Genomic DNA, 18,000 nt, shown 5'->3' on the forward strand with positions numbered 1-18,000 from the left:
CCGGAAATAATATCAACATATACAGGCTTGACAATCTATATATATAAAAGGGTAATGAAATTTCGGCCTAGGACAAAACAACAAAACTACACATCCCAGAAACCCTAAACTTGGCAGCACAACCCCTCATCCATGCCTCTACGTTCATACAACAAAAAGAAAAGAAAAATAAAGTCCTAATTAGAGGGAGAGGAATAATTGTGTTTTATCCAATTGCTGCCAGTTAGAACGCTAAGCTCTGCCCACTTGGTCTCCTAGCAACCCACTCAGCCCAGGGGACAGGCAGAGTTAGGCTTCAGGCCTCTTCCACACTGCCTATAAAATATAGATTATCTGATTTTAACTGGATTATATGGCAGTGTAGACTCAAGGCCCTTCCACACAGCTATATAACCCATTTATAATGGACTTAATGTCAGGGGAAAACCTTTACCCTTTATCTTAACTACCACCAATTCTTCAATACTTTATTTCCCATACCACCATACTTCGCCACAGCAACGCGTGGCCGGGCACAGCTAGTGTAGGTATAACTTAATACTGTTGTGTTCTTTTTATTCACAGAATAACATGATCAAAATATTTTTTTCATGCTAACTATGTGAACATTTCTGATCTGGTGCTGACACCAACTGGTGAATAAGACAGTCACTGTTCAGAATCAACTATCGCCATTTCTAAATTCAAAATCTACAATACATATTGGTGATAGATACCTTTATTAGGCCAACCAGAAAGTATGAAATACATTACACTAGATGTCAAAGCTCACTGACATCTTCATCAAGCAAAGATGGGAGGGAGAAAATCATGCAGAGGAAACAGAACTGGCATTGTTATAGTCACAAAAGCCTGCAGGTCTGCATCTTGTGGTTTTTGGATGTGACTGTGAGAGTGTGCTCATGCAGGCAGAAAGCTCACTTCACCCCTGCTCAAAATCAATGGAGAGCGAAAGGGCTGTAAGAATATACCATAGAATATCTTCTTTCTATTGTGGCCATAAAATATCTTTCCTTGAGGTATATTCTGACCCAGAAAAGATCTACTTTGGTAAGGCTCAGTGATCTTCCCAGGCGGATCACATGTTGCCAGATCTAGAGACAGGCAAGCAAATTCCTTTCCCAAATTTAGAAATTGAATTTCCCAAGGTAATTCTTCAACTGTTACTTGAGCATGACTTAGTAATGATGAATTAACTCAGGGATGACGATGTTCCTTTAAGGGGTAGTAGATATTCTCCTGCAATATTTTCCACTGACCTGTGTGCATCTGTCAGCTTCTAACTAGGCCCTTTTGTAACATTTATGAAAGACGTGCATGAGCCAACACAGATGAAAGATTATACCATGTAAGCCTTTCATTTCAGAAAGGTGCTTTATAAAACAAACACAATTCTTGCTTCCCTAACAATGATCATTATCTTATCCCTACACCTTCAAAATATTTTTTCTTTGGAGTTGCATATAGTAGAAACATGAAGCATTTTCCTGATTCAACCTATAGTCAAAAAAAATATGGACAATATACATGTTCCCAACCTGATCATAATGACAATGATACCTGTCAGTTTCCCCCTCACTTTCTTCTTACTTGTATAGGCTCAGATTTCATTCCTGTTATTATTGGAAACACAACGCTGCTTAGAATAGAAGAATGTATCCCAGTGAGCAGCAGTAATGGGGTTTGATTGTTTGAGTAACCTGTATCACCTTCCCTATATGTCTACCTATCCTGACCCCTTTATGATATAAACTGATACCCTTAAGGATCTTTCCCTGCCTCTTCTTCTTCCCATGATGCCTCTCTCAACTTTCCATGATCTAGCTAGTTTAGATTAAATCCATGAGTATCTTTCCAATCTTGGAATTGAGTTCCTACACTAAAACTTAGTTTCTTTCCCCAAGGCATTACCGTGCTTGCTCCTTAAATCAATATCTCTAACCATTGAATGGACTCCTAATAGCTATTTCCATTCTTAATACAAATCTGCAGTCAATTAATGACTGGCATGAACATCTGTAATACTTAAATGACTATTATTTCTTTTTTTAAAAAAACCCCGAGAGCATAGGAACAAAGTTACTTAGTAGCTGTACAACTTTTTACCTTCAAGGTGTTTTGGATTTCATTTCCACAATTCCTCACCTGGCCATGCTGTCTAGAGTTCTTGGGAAGTGAATCAAAAATATATGGAGAGCCAATGCTTGAAACAACTACTGTAAATCACAACATTAAAAATATTAATCTACAGCAGTGGTTCTCAAGTTGTGGGTCCCCAGATGTTTTTGCCTTCAACTCCCAGAAATTCTAACATGAGAGTATATACATTTAAGTTGTTGTTGTTTTTTTTAATATAGATATACCATTCTTATAGCATTGGACAAGCTGGCCAGGGCTTCTGGGAGTTGAAGGCCCAAACACCTGCAGGCCTGATTTAAAGCATTAACTTTGCTCTAGAAGGGGAGGCCCATGTGCTAGCAAAAGTGTCAAGGGTGGAGAGCTAATTAGCAAGCCTGGGCACACACAGACAGCATAAAACAACTGAGTTCTACTTCCTTACTGCTGTGCAACTGTGCTTTTCTGAGTGTTTTCCATGCAAAGCAAACTTCTCAGCTGCTAACCCTTCAATGTAGATGCTTTTACCAACGCCTTGACAGAATTGCCAAATTAAAACCTGAAAACATCTCCTGTATCCTTCATGGCTTGTAGAAGAGGAAATTTCAGCAAGTGTTGCTTGTCATATAGCCAGGTAACAAGCTACACCTGCTGAAATTATCTCTTCTGCACAACTATTAGTATTATAGATCTAGAAGCCCTTGCTGGTTTTCATTCTACCCTGAAGATATATTTTTAAGAAAGTAGGCTATTTCTGCTCTGTTGTTGTGGATTAGCTGTCAAGGGTGTTGTAATGTTGTTAAAGCTATTCTAATTTTGGAAGCGTGTTCTATACAGGTGAAACATTTATTTATGCTTACTAACACTGAGTAAAAAAGATTTCTGAATTGAAGGTAGAAATAATATTTGTTTCATTATACAGTCAGCCCTCCAGAGTCACTGGGGTTAGGTGATAGGACTCTCACAAAAATGGGATAATGGTTTTCCCACAAAATGGGAGAAATACTACTTTTACATGCAAGAACACCTCTATAGAAATCTCTATAGGTCCTCCAGCATGACTCCTCCAACATCTAGTGGAAGTTTACCATAAGAGTTACAAAATCTTTGCAGTCTTGTTTCTTTGCTTCAATGTACTGCTGGCAGAGGATCTGAGTGTACCCAGTGGAAGAAGACAGCTTCCCTCCTGTAAACAGCCCAGCTAGTGCGGGGAAGACTCCAGGTTTCCCTCTTCATGTGTCTTGCTGCACTATACAAACAACAGCTCACCTGTGTGCCCATCCCACTTACAGCTATGGTGCTTCCCTCGGCTGAGTTTGAAAACTCTTGAGTTGAAGAGAGTGACAATATCCAGTGATTTTGGACTCAGCCAAGTGAAGCAGCATAGCTGAAAGGGAAGTGGACATGCAGACAAGGTGTTGTTCATACAGTGCAGCAATTCACATGAAGACGGAAGCCTGGAATCTAGCTAAGGGGTTAATAAGTTATTTTATATTGTTATGTTTTAACTAAGGTTGTAAACCGCCTTGAGTCCTTGGAGAAAGACAATATAGAAATGTCCCAAATAAATAGATTGTTTACAGCAGGAAAGCTGTCTCCCTCCACTGTCTCCACTGTACTGTATATAAATTATCTGCCAGAAGTAAATTACAGTATCATGCATAAAATGTCTTTGTAATCATGAATAGGGGACAATACATAATACTGGCATTAATTTTTTCACTGCATAATAGTTGCACTTCTCTTTTTTTAGCCAAAATGCATTAAAATGCAACTATTATACAGATGAAATACTGTATACTTTTATAAGAGAGCACTTTTCTGGCCACCGATTTATGTCAACCATCTATGGTTGCAAACTGGTGCTTCCATGGTGGCATCAAGTGCACATGTAGTCACTATGGCAACATCCCAGAAACTGTCTTAAAGGGGAGGGAGGAGCAAAGTTAATTTTTTACAGATACATCAGATTGCTACACTCATGCAAATCAGCATTGCCCTTCCTACATGGTTCCTCACCATTTCCCATTTCCTTTAAGGGGAGTGAAATGTGTAGCTCTCCAGAAGTTACTGGATGCCCGGTTTCCATCATCCTTGACCAGTGGCCATGCTGGGAGAAGCTGATAACAAGTGGAATTTGTGAATGTTTGGAGGCTCACCAATCCCCCAACTTTGCACTAAGTAAATTATAGTATCACAGTTCTAGAAGGTGGTGGTATTCTAAAGGAAGGAGGAGTATGTGTGTTACTTACCAAAATAGGTATCAAACCCTCTTCGAGTTGGAAGGCATTCGTTTCTGTACATTCCTAGATGCCACTTCCCAACCATATGAGTAACGTATCCTGCCTCTTTAAGAAGCTCAGGCAGGAGTTTTTCATCCAGTGGGACACAGCTGGGCTGACATGGCCAAATTATTTCGTGCTGTAAACCTGTATGGATCTAATGAAAACAAGTGTACTTTACATATTGGTTACAAGAAAATATGGCAATGCATAAACAGCCCTGTCTGCAGCCACATATTTATTTTTAGAGGAGAACCAATTTGAACACTCCTAAATCAATCAATGCAAGTTCACATGTATTGCACCTGAGAGATGTTATGAAGACAAACAGCAACACGTGCTGAGGAGGGTGGCAGAGGTGGGGCGCAGATCATTTGAAGATAATTAGTGTACATTTGGAAGGCACCCATGCTGTGCACCCAATTAAAAGGAAACAAAATACAGATGTCCCACTTTTTCCATTTTGGGCTGAGGCTAGATATTGTTAAGGGAAGAGTTGGGGACATCATCACTCAGGAAATGCTGTGAAGTGGAAATAAAGGATACAGAACTGAGGTCTGTCTCTGACAGAAGGCAAAGAGTGGAAAGATGGCATAGGGAACAATGGCCTAGCTAGAGAGATAGGGGAAAGATTGTGGAAAGCTATAATAGAGATAGGAGGAGTCGGCCAGGGAAAGAAGTACATGGTATTTTGAGCTGCTGTTCATATTTAAATATCTTATTCCAGGGATTAATGTATAATGAAATTGTATATTAATAACAACTTGTTTGTTCTCTTCCTTTTACAACTGTGTTTGGCTATTTGTATTACGTTTGATAGAAGGTTTCATTACACTTGCCATAGGGAACCCCTAGGAACAACAGTTCCACATAAGGATCATGTTATGTTCACATCAGGATCATCCAGGGAGGGATCTGTAGGGGAAACGTGAATGACAGGAACCCAAAAATATAGGAACTCTGATGTCAGGCTGAAGAAGGGATCCATCACTTATATCCATTTGCAGAAAGAAGCAGATGGAAGCCAACCTCTTTCAACTCCTCCTTCCCCTTAGATTTCATACAATGTTCCCTTAAATACTGAGAAACCCTGAGGCAAAGGGTTGGAAGGCTGGAGGAGATGAGGAAGATAGGAAATGAGAAATGGAGGCACTTTTTCCTCTAATCAGAGAAGGTGCTTCTCCTTGCTTTTCTACTATTCAACAGGTTCACCAATCCTCAATATTTTAAGGGATTCTATGAGCATTATCTGTCTGCTCCTTTTCATGATGAAATATTGACCCACTAGAATACTGGGTACCTGACATTAACTGAAAATTGGATCATCACTCTAGTAAGAAAAATCTAACAATGTAATCATATACAAAAACAATAGCATATGGGAATTTTAGCAAAAATGTGTCCCTTTCCTCCACATTTTAAAGCATTTCCTCTTTTTTACTGATGCCAAAGTAAGCACCAAAATAGTTTGCATTGGAACCCATGAAAATACTTCTATCATTCAGTCATATAATGTAGGCCAACATTCATAGATCAATGAAACACATGAAGCCTTTGAAGTCTTCTGAGCTTCTAAAACAGTGGTTCTCAACCTTTCTAATGCTGCGGCCCCTTAATACAGTTACTTCTGTTGTGGTGACTCCCAACCATAAAATGATTTTTGTTGCTACTTCGTAACTGTCATTTTGCTACTATTATGAATTGTAATGTAAATATCATATGCAGGATGTATTTTCATGCACTGGACCAAATTTGGCACAAATACCTGATACGCCCAAATTTGAATACTGGTAGGGTTGGGGAGAGATTGATTTTGTCATTTGGGAGTTGTAGTCGCTGGGATTCATAGTTCACCTACAATCAAAGAGCATTCTGAATTCCACCAATGATGGAATTGAACCAAACTTGGCACACAGAACTCCCATGACCAACAGGAAATACTGGAAGGATTTGGTGGGCATTAACCTTGAGCTTGGGAGTTGTAGTTCACCTACATCCAGAGAGCACTGTGGACTCAAACAATGATGGATATGGACCAAACTTGGCACAAATACTCAATATGTCCAAATGTGGAGTTTGGGGGGAAATAGACCTTGACATTTGGGAGTTGTAGTTGCTGGGATTTGTAGTTCACTTACAATCCAAGAGCTCCTTGAACCCCACCAACGATCGAATTGGGCCAAATTTCCAACGCAGAAACCCCATGAACAACAGAAAATACTGGTCTTTGGCAACCCCTTTGAACCCCCCTCACAATCCCCCCCCCAAGGGGTCCTGACCCCCCCCCCCCCCCGGTTGAGAAACGCTGCTCTAAAAGTTAGAAACCTCAATAATAAATCCCCTAATAATTAAATATAATTTGGAGGAGGAGTGAGATCCATGTGCACACAACCTCATGTATGATGCTGCAAACTTTTCACAAAGTCGTTTTCTAAAACTACAAGTTTTAATTGCATGTCATTCTGTTTCCAACTTCAGGACAGCAAACCACAGGAATGACAAATACTCATGTTTCATTTTTCCAGTCATGGGTCCATTAACCTATTTTGGAAAGCAGCATTTAAAGAGGAATACCAAATGTCTCACAATTAACAAAAAATAGATCATGTAGTAAAACAGATTTTCATGCCAGCCAAACATAATAATTGGAAGAGCCGAGGAGCTTGAAGATTATCCAAATGAAAGATTCTTGCTGGCTCCAGAAAGCAGAGAAACAAGGAGCTACTGAAACTGAACATAAACATAAAATGGAAATGTAAAGTTTTTTTTAAAAAATATTGTTATTGCCAGACTACCAGAGCATATTATTTGCCTTCATTTACAAATGACCCATCAACCATTCAGCGACAGCCATGCAGAGCATTTCATGAATAGCCAAGTTATTCAAAATTTTAAGCAAAACAGAGCATCAATTTTCATTGCTTAGCGTGTCTCGTTCAAATAAAAAGCACTGTCAAATATTTATTATACATATTGACTTTATTTAAAGGGTGGTATGGAGGTGCTGCTGTCATTCGGTTATATTTTTCTTGTGGGAAGTGTAAAAGAAAAACCATTTCAAAAATGACACAGTACTTCTGATCTGATACTTCATAACTGATTTATGGTCAGTTCTGAGGCAGGAATACCAGTCATTATCACTAGGTTAATAATTTTCTAGGTTTTTATGTTTTAATCAAATTAGGATGGAAAAACAAGCACCATTTTCCTTTGGACTACACAGTACGTGTTAAAGTGCTACAAAATCAGTAACTTGGTTTCTTCGGGCTCTCTAGACAGAGCATTTTAGCAGAAATAGATGGTGTGTCATTTGTGAGGGAGGGAGCAAGCATCTGGTGTAAGGTTTTCATGAACAAACAATGGGAGAAGTCAATATTACCAACCAATGCAGTAAAATATCAATTTTCAATTTTGATTGGAAACCAGATGGCCAGGCTGAACTGACATGGGGACTCTTATGCCAGGAAATTAAATGGCCTGTAAGTCCATGTGTGTTGTTGATCATTTTGACTAAGACAGAAGGGGGAATGGAGATGGCCAACAATCCAGTAATACTGATCAAGTTCTAAAACAAATTGGGGTTTCTTTTTTATTTTGTGGCTTCCAGTCAACCACTCTACCCTGCTAGATCCATCGGATGACTGGGAAATTGAGTAATCCCACTAGTTCAATTAATTAGCTCCAATTGGGGTGAGCAACTGAATGTCAACACATACAAGCATAAGCAAGGAAGAGGAAAAATGAATGAGAACAAAAGGTTAAAAGCCACCCACTATTCATAGCTCTTGCTTGTAAAGGGAATGCATGAAATAGTTAAAGAACAAGATGTAGAATGGGCTTCGTTTTCAGTGGATGGTATCTCTGAGCTAATGAAAACCCTTACCTTTACCTAAGTTATAGCCAAGATATAAGGTCTGCAATAGAATGTTTTTGTTCCAGGAAATGAATCATTAAGAAGGGACCTGTTTTATTAGTCCTTAAAGACGTTAGGCATAGATAAATAAAACTGCTGCTGTACATGGTAAATGTGATGTTAAATATGTACCTGCAGATGTGGTATACAGATTTGGTCATCTTGAAACTGTACCTACAATGGACACACCTGCTGTGGGGATGACGTCCTATGGGTCCTCTTATCAGACATCAGAGTGTTTGGCAAAGTGTTTGGCTTTATTTATGCTCCTTGAATGGGCTCCTTGCCAAAATATTGCTGATGCTGCTTGTTTTTTAAAACAAAATCTAGAGCTTTTCCTGACAACCTGGAATATACTTATGTACCAATGTTTTTAATGAAACCCTGTAAACTGTTAATGACATGATTGAAGGCTACTATTGAGATGGTTGGACTGTGGTTTATCTTGGTTTTTTAGAAGTGTGAAATGTGTTATTTGGAATGCTTTATACAAACCCTGAAACACTATTTTTGTCAATACAGTAGAGTCTCACTTATCCAACATAAATGGGCCGGCAGAATGTTGGATAAGCGAATACGTTGGATAATAAGGAGAGATTAAGGAGAAGCCTATTAAACTTCAAATTAGGTTATGATTTTACAAATTAAGCACCAAAACATCATGTTATACAACAAATTTGACAGAAAAAGTAGTTTGTTACACATTAATGCTACGTAGTAATTACTGTATTTACGAATTTAGCACCAAAATATCACGATGTATTGAAAACATTGACTACAAAAATGCGTTGGATAATCCAGAACGTTGGATAAGCGAGTGTTGGATAAGTGAGACTCTACTGTATCCTATACCCATTAATTACTGTAGTTACTGTAGTTCCACAGGTCTCATTTCTGAAATCAATTTCACTAGCAGAGCTGCATTTTAGTCTAAGAAACTACGCATGGGAGAGACTGCATCTGATAGGTATGGAATGTGAGCCACAAACTGTAATGGATGTTGGCACCTTGGATTTTTTGAAGCTGGTAAATTGATCTCTTAGCTTTTTAAATTCCAAAAATGAGATTCTGAGAAGGGGCTTCAACAGTTTTCACCATTTTCTTCTCAGATAACAAAAATAAATGACGAAGGAAAAGTAAAATAGTTTCAAAGAGGTAAATAAAGAATGCGTAGCCCCTGATGGTGCAGCGTATTAAAGTGCTGAGCTGCTGATCTTGCGGACCGAAACACTGGAGGTTCGAATCCGGGGAGTGGAGTGAGCACCCGGTGTTAGCCCCTGCTTCTGTCAACCTTGCAGTTCGAAAACATGCAAATGTGAGTACATCAATAGGTACCACTCCAGCGGGAAATTAACAGCGTTCCATGCAGTAATGCAGGCCACATGACCTTGGAGGTGTCTATGGACAATGCTGGCTCTTCGGCTTAGAAATGGAGATGAGCACAACCCCCCCACAGTCGGACACAACTGGACATTAAGTCAGGGAAAAACCTTTACCTTTACCTAGGCGATTTAAAATTTTAGTATTTTCTTCTTGTAGTAAATATAATAGTAACTGCACAAAGAAAACTGAATCAGGCAACCTACACACTAAAGATCAAGGAAAGAGGAATGACTTTGTGGTTAGGCATTATTGGGCATTTTCAACATACCTGCAAAACCCTTTGCAGAAAAAGCTATGCATCTGTTGAGCAACAAAGAGTTATAACATTAGCATAATAAATGCATGAAACCACCATCAGTATTTAATTTTTTTTCTGAGAACCAATAATAGCATGTATATGTATATATAGGTAATTATTATAATAATTGGAAAATGTAGTAACAAAACTTTTCAGATTGAATCTGAAAGAATACTGCAACATTGCAAGTTGACCTAACAAGATGATTGAAAGGAAGTGTTTAAATAAGCATCAAAACTTTCAGCTTCTGTCTCCCTAAATGACATCCATTGAATGACTGAAAATATTTACATATATTCTCCCCATCCACTTACAACTGCATACATTTTGGATGCATATAATTCTTGTGATCTCCATGTTAGAATGGATATCACAGGACAGCAGTCACGAGCAAGTCATGCTGCCTAACAGTTTAGTTGTCTCCCATACTGTTTTCCTCTACCTCCATCTGCTGAGCAGTTGCAAAACAACCAGATGAGCCTGCAAACACGTCTTGACATATATGGTAAGAAATAATGAACACTGCAGGATACAGAAGCAGTTAACAGCCTTGTTCGAAAGAGACATGTGAATGTGCTTTGGCTTATAGCTTATATCAGTACACAAAAGGAGACTCATAAAAGGATATAGACCCAACATTTACGTACAGTGGAGTCTCACTTATCCAACATTTGCTTATCCAACGTTCTGGATTATCAAACACAGTCTGCCTCCCACCCGGATCCACAGCTCTTTCTCTAGGCAGCAAGGACTGAACTTTTAGAGATTTAATTTCCAACAATGTTGTTACTGTAATTTCATTTTATGCAATTCTATCTTTATTTGTAGTCAATTTGTTAATAGTCAAAGTTTTTGTAATCAATGTTTTCAATACATTGCAATGTTTTGGTGCTAAATTTGTAAATACAGTAATTACTACATAACCGTTACCGTGTATTCAACTGCTTTTTTTTGGTCGACAAAAAAATTACACCAACGTAATTACATGCTTTGGTGCTTAATTTGTAAAATCATAACGTAATTTGACGTTTAGGTTTTTTCTTAATCCCTCCTTATTATCCAACACTTTCACTTATCCAATATTCTGCCAGCCCGTTTATGTTGGCTAAGTGATACTCTACTGTACTAGAATTAAAACACACACACATTTAAAGCAGCAGTATTGAAACACTTAAATCTAGGCTCCTAAAAAAGGAAGTGACTTTTCCAATGCTTTCCAATGCTATAACTTCTCGGCAGCATGGCTTTGATCCTTAGATATACCCCAAAACAAACAGCAAACTTCCCTGCACTAGCTAGGCTGCCATTTACCGTACCGGTTGTGGGCAGGCAAACATAACTGCAGTAGGATCTAGTAGAGCAGAAATCTGCCCTTTCACAGATCAAGTTTTATTGCATTGTTTACTGCATACAGGGTACTGCAACCTGGCACAGAGCACCTGTGTTTCTCTGGCTCTCCTTCACCACACAAAGTCAGTGTGGTTTGGTTGAGCACTGAACTAGGACTCTGGAGACTAGGGTTCAAATCCTCCACTCAGCCACTGGGTAACTGTCAAGTCACACTGTCTCATCCTCAGAGCATGGTAAAGGTAACTTCTTCTGAGCAAATCGTGCCAAGAAAACCTTGTATTAGGTTTCCCTTTTGGTCGCCCTAGACCGGACACGACTTGTAGGCCAAAAACAACAACTTCTACCATCTTCCTAATGCTGATGATGCTAAATAATACTTCTAAGCTAACTCCCTACCCCATATTTATTCAAGTCTAATGTGTCATTGAATATAATGAGCATCTCAATTTTCGAATCCCTGAAAGCAAAATAAGTATTTGCTGACAAATGCAATGCACAGCAGTAAAAGGTGAACTCTTCATAATATGGCCATTACACTTACTTCATCCTTAGTATTCCTTCTTTAAAAACAAAAGTGTTACGGTACCAAAGCTTGCAGCAATGGAAAAGAAATTATTGGGTGCATCTATGCTGTAGAATGAATTCATTTTAACTGCCTTGGTTCAATGCTATGGAGTCATGGGGGGTGTAGTTTGACAAGGTCTTGGGCCTTGTCCATTTAGGAATGCTGCTGCTTCACCAAACTACAAACCCTAGGACTGCATAGCATTGAGCCCTGGCCTTTTAATTAGAGATGACTCCCTCGAAATAGGAGCTCCAAGTGCTTCTGAAGCAGCCTCCTGGTTTGCTTTGGCTCAGTACTAAGATTACCGTATTAAGCTAATCTAATGTGCACCCTAATTTTGGCAAGGTGAATTAGCCCCCAAAACGGTGAGCATTAGATTCGACTAAATACAGTATGTGGGAGAAAAGAGGAATTGGTGGGTTTAAAAGTTGTCGTAAAAAAGAGCTTTTACTAACTGAGGAATGCTTGTAATGGGCATATATGGGACTACATGCCAATAATATTCTAAGGATGACTATTGTATATGGATATATGGTAAGCAGAGGAGAGGGGAAAATGCTGAACTAAAGCTTGGAAAAATAGGTTGTTGAATTACAATTCCCAGATCCCGCCAGGGATGGACATTGGGCATAATGGTAGTAGAACCCAATAAAGCAAATTTTGGAGTATCAGAAAAGGGTAGTGGGTAAAGGTTTTCCCTTTAGTCAGGTCCGACGCTGGAGTTGGTCCTCATCTCCATTTCTAAGCCAATGAGCCAGCGTTGTCCATAGACACTTCCAAGGTCATGTGGCTGGTAAGACTGCATGGAGTGCCGTTACCTTTCCGCCGGAGTGGTACCAATTCATCTACTCACATTTGCATGTTTTCAAACTGCGAGGTTGGAAGAAGCTAGGGCTAACAGCAAGAGCTCACCCCGCTCCCTGGATTTGAACTGCCAACCTTTCGATCAGCAAGTTCAGCAGCTCAGTGGTTTAATAATAATTAATATAGTAGAGTCTCGCTTATCCAACATAAACGGGCTGGCAGAACATTGGATAAGTGAAAATGTTGGATAATAAGGAGGGATTAAGAAAAAGCCTATTAAACGTTAAATTAAGTTATGATTTTACAAATTAAGCACCAAAACATCATGTTGTACAACAAATCGACAGAAAAAGCAGTTCAATACATGGTAACGTTATGTATTAATTACTTTATTTACGAATTTAGCACCAAAACATCGAAGTGTATTGAAAACATTGACTACAAAAACATTGACTAGTAAAAGGCAGACTGCGTTGGATAATACAGAACGTTGGATAAGCGAAGGTTGGATAAGTGTGACTCTACTGTAATAATAAATTTTTTTACAGACAGAAACAGGGAAAGTGTTTATTGGACATTTTAAACTTTGAATATGTTTTAATGGATTTTAACTCAGATTTTAAACTACTGTTTATATTTAATTCTATTTTAATGTTTGCGTATCTGTATATTTTAAATTGAATACTAATGCTTTTATGTTAAGCTGCTTTGAGTCTCCTTTGTGAGAGAGAAAGGGGGGTATAAATAAATATAATAATAATTTCTGCATGATGTGCCAAAACACCTTTGCTGGCTTTGGGCCTTATACACCTGTATGAGAAATGCAGGGGCTTCTTTGGTGTTCTCTGTTAGTTGTTAACATGTCAATAGTTAGATCATGAGGTGAATGATAATAGGTATGACTATCTACTTCCATTCCTGCTGCAAGGGGGACACATTGTCTTTGATGAAGAAACTTGTCAGAGTGTTAAAAGAAACTAATCAGTTGCTGCAATATCGGCTTTTGTAAGCTAAACCACTAGTTGCACACTTCCTTTTGCTTTTTCTCCATCCAACTACCCCAAACCTCAAACTTCCTAGTTAACAGGTACACGTCAACCTTAGAAAATTATCTTAGAATCAAATATAGCAATAGACACAAATAAAAAACAGGTTAAATCAGAGGAACTGCCTAAAATCACTTGTTTATTTTATTTATTTATTTATTTATTTATTTATTTATTGCAATACTTGTATCACACCCTTCTCACCCAATAGGGGACTCAGGGCGTCTTACAATAAAACACATATATAAAAATAATACAGTTCACTCAGTCAATTAAAATCAAATACATTAAACATTCATAAAATATACATATAGATATACATTTGGCACATTTCAAGTCTAGTGGTTATTTCCCCTTCACTCATACTGTTATTCCACTTTTCCCCGTTGGTGATATTTATTCTGGAAAGAGGTTGACTTTTTATTTCCTGAAGTGAGTTGGAAGAACATCACCAGGACTATTGATTATGGGTTTGAGTATTGATGATTTTTCTTTTCCATGACCCAGATGTTCACATGTTCCCCCCAAACCCTTTGAATCTTTTTGGTGAAAGAACGAACATACAGTCACAGCTACCCACAATGAGGGCCTTTCCTCCCAGCCACTTCCTTGGCAGCAAATCTGGACAGCCAGGAGATGCTCAAGAGCTATTTTCAAAGGTTGGAATTTTGAAGATTGAGGAAGGGGTCTTCTCACCTGGCCCATGAAGGTGGAAACATACACTCCTTCTACACTGTGCAAAGCAGATAATCAGGATTTTATATGGCACCGTAGAAGGAGCCACAGCTGCTTTGAGTTCTCTTTGGGGGTATATATAATAGCTGCTGCTGGGAGGTGTTAGCTGGTCCTGATTGTTTCTTGTCTGGAATTCCCCTGTCACGGCATATTCTTTGAGAACACAGAAATGTTGGACCACTCTAATTACCATCATGTCAACTACACAGAGAAGCCACTGAAATCCACAAGCATGTTGAACAATTTCAACAGAATGGAGGAAACAATGAAAATGAATAAAATCTAGCTGCCAGTATTAAAAAACTCTAAAATCAGGCCACCTTCCAACAAAGGATACCCCCAGGTAGGAAGCAGCCAGGATTTGAAGCTGAAAGGCTATTTAATGTCTGGCTAATTGCAACATTTACACTTGCCTCCAACAGACAAGTGTTCTTCCTCCCACCCTGGACTTTCCACAGATATATAAACCCCTCTTGCCTAGTTTCCAACAGATCTTAACAACCTCTGAGGATGCCTGCAATAGATGTGGGTGAAACATCAGGAGATAATGCTTCTGGAACATGGCCATACATGGCTGGGCTGTGGCGCAGGCTGGTTAGCAGCTAGCTGCAACAAATCACTCTGACCAAGAGGTCATGAGTTCGAGGCCAGTCCATGCTTGCGTCTGTCTCTGTCTCTGTTCTATGTTATGGCATTGAATGTTTGCCTTATATGTGTGCAATGTGATCTGTCCTGAGTCCCCTTTGGGGTGAGAAGGGTAGAATATAAATACTGTAAATAAATAATAAATACTGTAAATACAGCCCGGAAAACTCACAGCAACCCAGTGATTCTGGCCATGAAATCCTTCAACAAAGCAATAAAATAATTACCTGCATTTTTTTCATTGTAAGACATGATCAGTTATAAATACATGCCAACAGAATATATATATATATATATATATATATATATATATATATATATCCCCACAATACAAAGATGCATCCTATTTTTACATGGGATGTTTATATGGAGGGAAGAGCGTGTATTAGAACTGAAGAATTAGCACTGTTAGTAACTTTCTGTATAATCCCTCTGAGCCCCTGATGGCGCAGCAGGTTAAACTGCTGAGTTGCTGAACTTGCTGACCGAAAGGTCGGCGGTTTGAATTTGGGGAGCAGGGTGAGCTCCCACTGTTAGCCCCAGCTTCTGCCAACCTAGCAGGATGAAAACATATATACTGTATGTGAGTAGATCAATAGCTACCGCTCCAGCTAAGGTAACGGCGCTCCATGCAGTCATGCCAACTACATGACTTTGGAGGTGTCTATGGACAACGCCAGCTCTTCGACTTAGAAATGGAAATGAGCACCACCCCCCAGAGTTGGACACGACTAGACTTAATGTCAGGGGACAAACCTTTACCTATAATCCCTCTAAATTCCAATTCTATAATCAGCCATGTCTGATGTGCATGTATATATGCTAATATACATATACAGTCACACAGTTTATACATAAGATGAATTTTGCATAACACTTCGTGATCTGATAAAAGCTCGTGTTGGTTTGTTGTTGTTTTTTTGGTCCAAAATGCCACAAAACTTGTGGTTCTTGTTTACAGTCTTGTAAGGTAAAGGTAAAGGTTTCCCCTGACGTTAAGTCCTGTCATGTCTGACTCTGGAGGTTGGTGCTCATCTCCATTTCTAAGCGTTGTCCGTAGACACCTCCAAGGCATGTGTGTTACAATTGATGGAGTCTTACAAGCATGTTTTGAAATGTAAGAAGGGCTTCTTCAGAGAGAGCTCAATTCAAAACAATTCTTTTGATACAACTCGACTGTAGCACTTATTAGAGATCAACTATGCTGGCTGAGCGTCAGCCCCTTGTGTTAGCTTGCGCTAAGTCACAATTGCTGAGAAACTACCTCTTGAGACCTTCATTTATTTAATTATTTAATTTTTATCCCTCTTTTACCCTGATGATGTAGGGCTCAAGGTGGCTTATGACACCGGGCTGTGGCGCAGGCTGGAGAGCAAGCCAGCTGCAACCAGCTGCAAAGAATCACTCTGACTAGGAGGTCATGAGTTCGAGGCCCGCTCGGAGCCTATGTCTTGTCTTTGTTCTATGTTAAAAGGCATTGAATGTTTGCCTATATGTGTAATGTGATCCGCCCTGAGTCCCCTTTGGGGTGAGAAGGATGGAATATAAATGCTGTAAATAAATAAATAAATAAATTATGGCAAGCTGAAAGCAAAATGGAACAAAATGTCTGAACATTTTGTTAAAATTAAAATAATCAGGCCATGAGATTAAAATCCTGTAACCATTCTGAAATAAGTTTTCAAAGCCACTAGAGGTCTCCCGAAACCAAACCATTCTTACTTAACCTGATGGCACTTTTCGAGGAGCGGAATTTGCTATGGTTTTTGTAATAAAATTTTTTAAAACCTTTCAGGGCACGAAGCAGTTAGTGGAGGGCCAATAACTTTGAACTTCAGGACAAGAGATAGGAGAGTTCATAGAGCTTCAGAAATATCATTCCCAAACCTCAATCTTCCTTCAAACTACCGAGGGTGAATCTACTTAAATCGTCAAGACTCAATACCAGGCATGGGCCAACTTGGGCCCTGCCTGCAGGTGTTTTGGACTTCAACTCCCGCCATTCCTAGCAGCCTCAGGCCCCTTCCTTTCCCCCCTCGGCCGCTTAAGCGGCCGAGGGGGAAAAGGAAGGGGCCTGAGGCTGCTAGGAATGGCGGGAGTTGAAGTCCAAAACACCTGCAGGGAGAGCCCAAGTTGGCCCATGCCTGCTCTATACCTTTGAGCCATGGCAGTGAAGGTAGGGTCAAGCTGCATGCATTTTGCAGCGAAGATAAGGAGCCTTACCTGATACCTGCCGGTGAGCAGCTGGCTACGGGACGGGGTGCAAAGGGGCTGGATGTAGTACCGCTCCAAGCGCACTCCCGCGGCACTCAGCGCGTCGAGGACCGGAGTACGGATTTGGGAGCCGTGCCAACCCACGTCCTGCCAGCCCAAGTCGTCGGCCAGCACGAAGACCAGGTGTGGAGGAGGCCGCTGCTGCTGCGGGGCGCCCAGGGAGAAGCGCAGCCCCAGCAGCAGCAACAGGACCTGGAGCAGCCATGGGACGCACCAGGTGGGCATCGCTGGTAGGAACTGGCAGCAGGAAGGAAGGAAGGACGAAGAAGCCGGCCCTCGAGAACTTCAGCCTCCGCCCCCAAAGAGCAGAGATCCCGCCCGCCTCGGAAGGGAAGAGGAAGGAAACCCGACCCGCCTCTTGCAAAGCCGAGTTCAGCGGCAAGAGGATAGAATACAGAGAGCGCCTTGGGACGCCTCGCAGTCCGCCTGGTGGAACACAACTGCCGGGTTCCATTGAAGTTGCATTCCACCTCCTGGTGGCGTTGGCCTGTGGCACCATCAACACCAGGCAAGGCAAACTTCGGCCCTCCAGGTGTTTTGGACTACAACTCCCACAATTCATAACAGCTTTATTTACCTGTTGGCATGTG

General features: G+C 40.1%; 1 protein-coding gene across 2 annotated transcripts in view; it reads right to left on the minus strand.

Annotated features, from left to right (window-relative positions):
- Window positions 1-17,717, minus strand: part of arsb (arylsulfatase B) — a 95,164-nt gene extending 77,447 nt beyond the window's left edge. Inside the window, exons 1-2 of one of the 2 annotated variants that reach the window (XM_008102914.3) lie at window positions 17,360-17,716; window positions 4,368-4,554 (exon numbers count right to left, since the gene is read on the minus strand). In XM_008102914.3, the coding sequence (XP_008101121.1) occupies window positions 4,368-4,554; window positions 17,360-17,635 (463 nt within the window). In that variant the 5' untranslated portion in view covers window positions 17,636-17,716. Of the gene's footprint in view, window positions 1-4,367; window positions 4,555-17,359 lie in introns of both variants that reach the window. The other variant, XM_062972354.1, reaches the window with a different exon arrangement.
- Between the last annotated feature and the right edge of the window lie 283 nt (window positions 17,718-18,000).

The sequence above is a fragment of the Anolis carolinensis genome, chromosome 2, assembly GCF_035594765.1.
Source record: "Anolis carolinensis isolate JA03-04 chromosome 2, rAnoCar3.1.pri, whole genome shotgun sequence".
NCBI classification, from domain to species: Eukaryota; Metazoa; Chordata; class Lepidosauria; order Squamata; family Dactyloidae; genus Anolis; species Anolis carolinensis.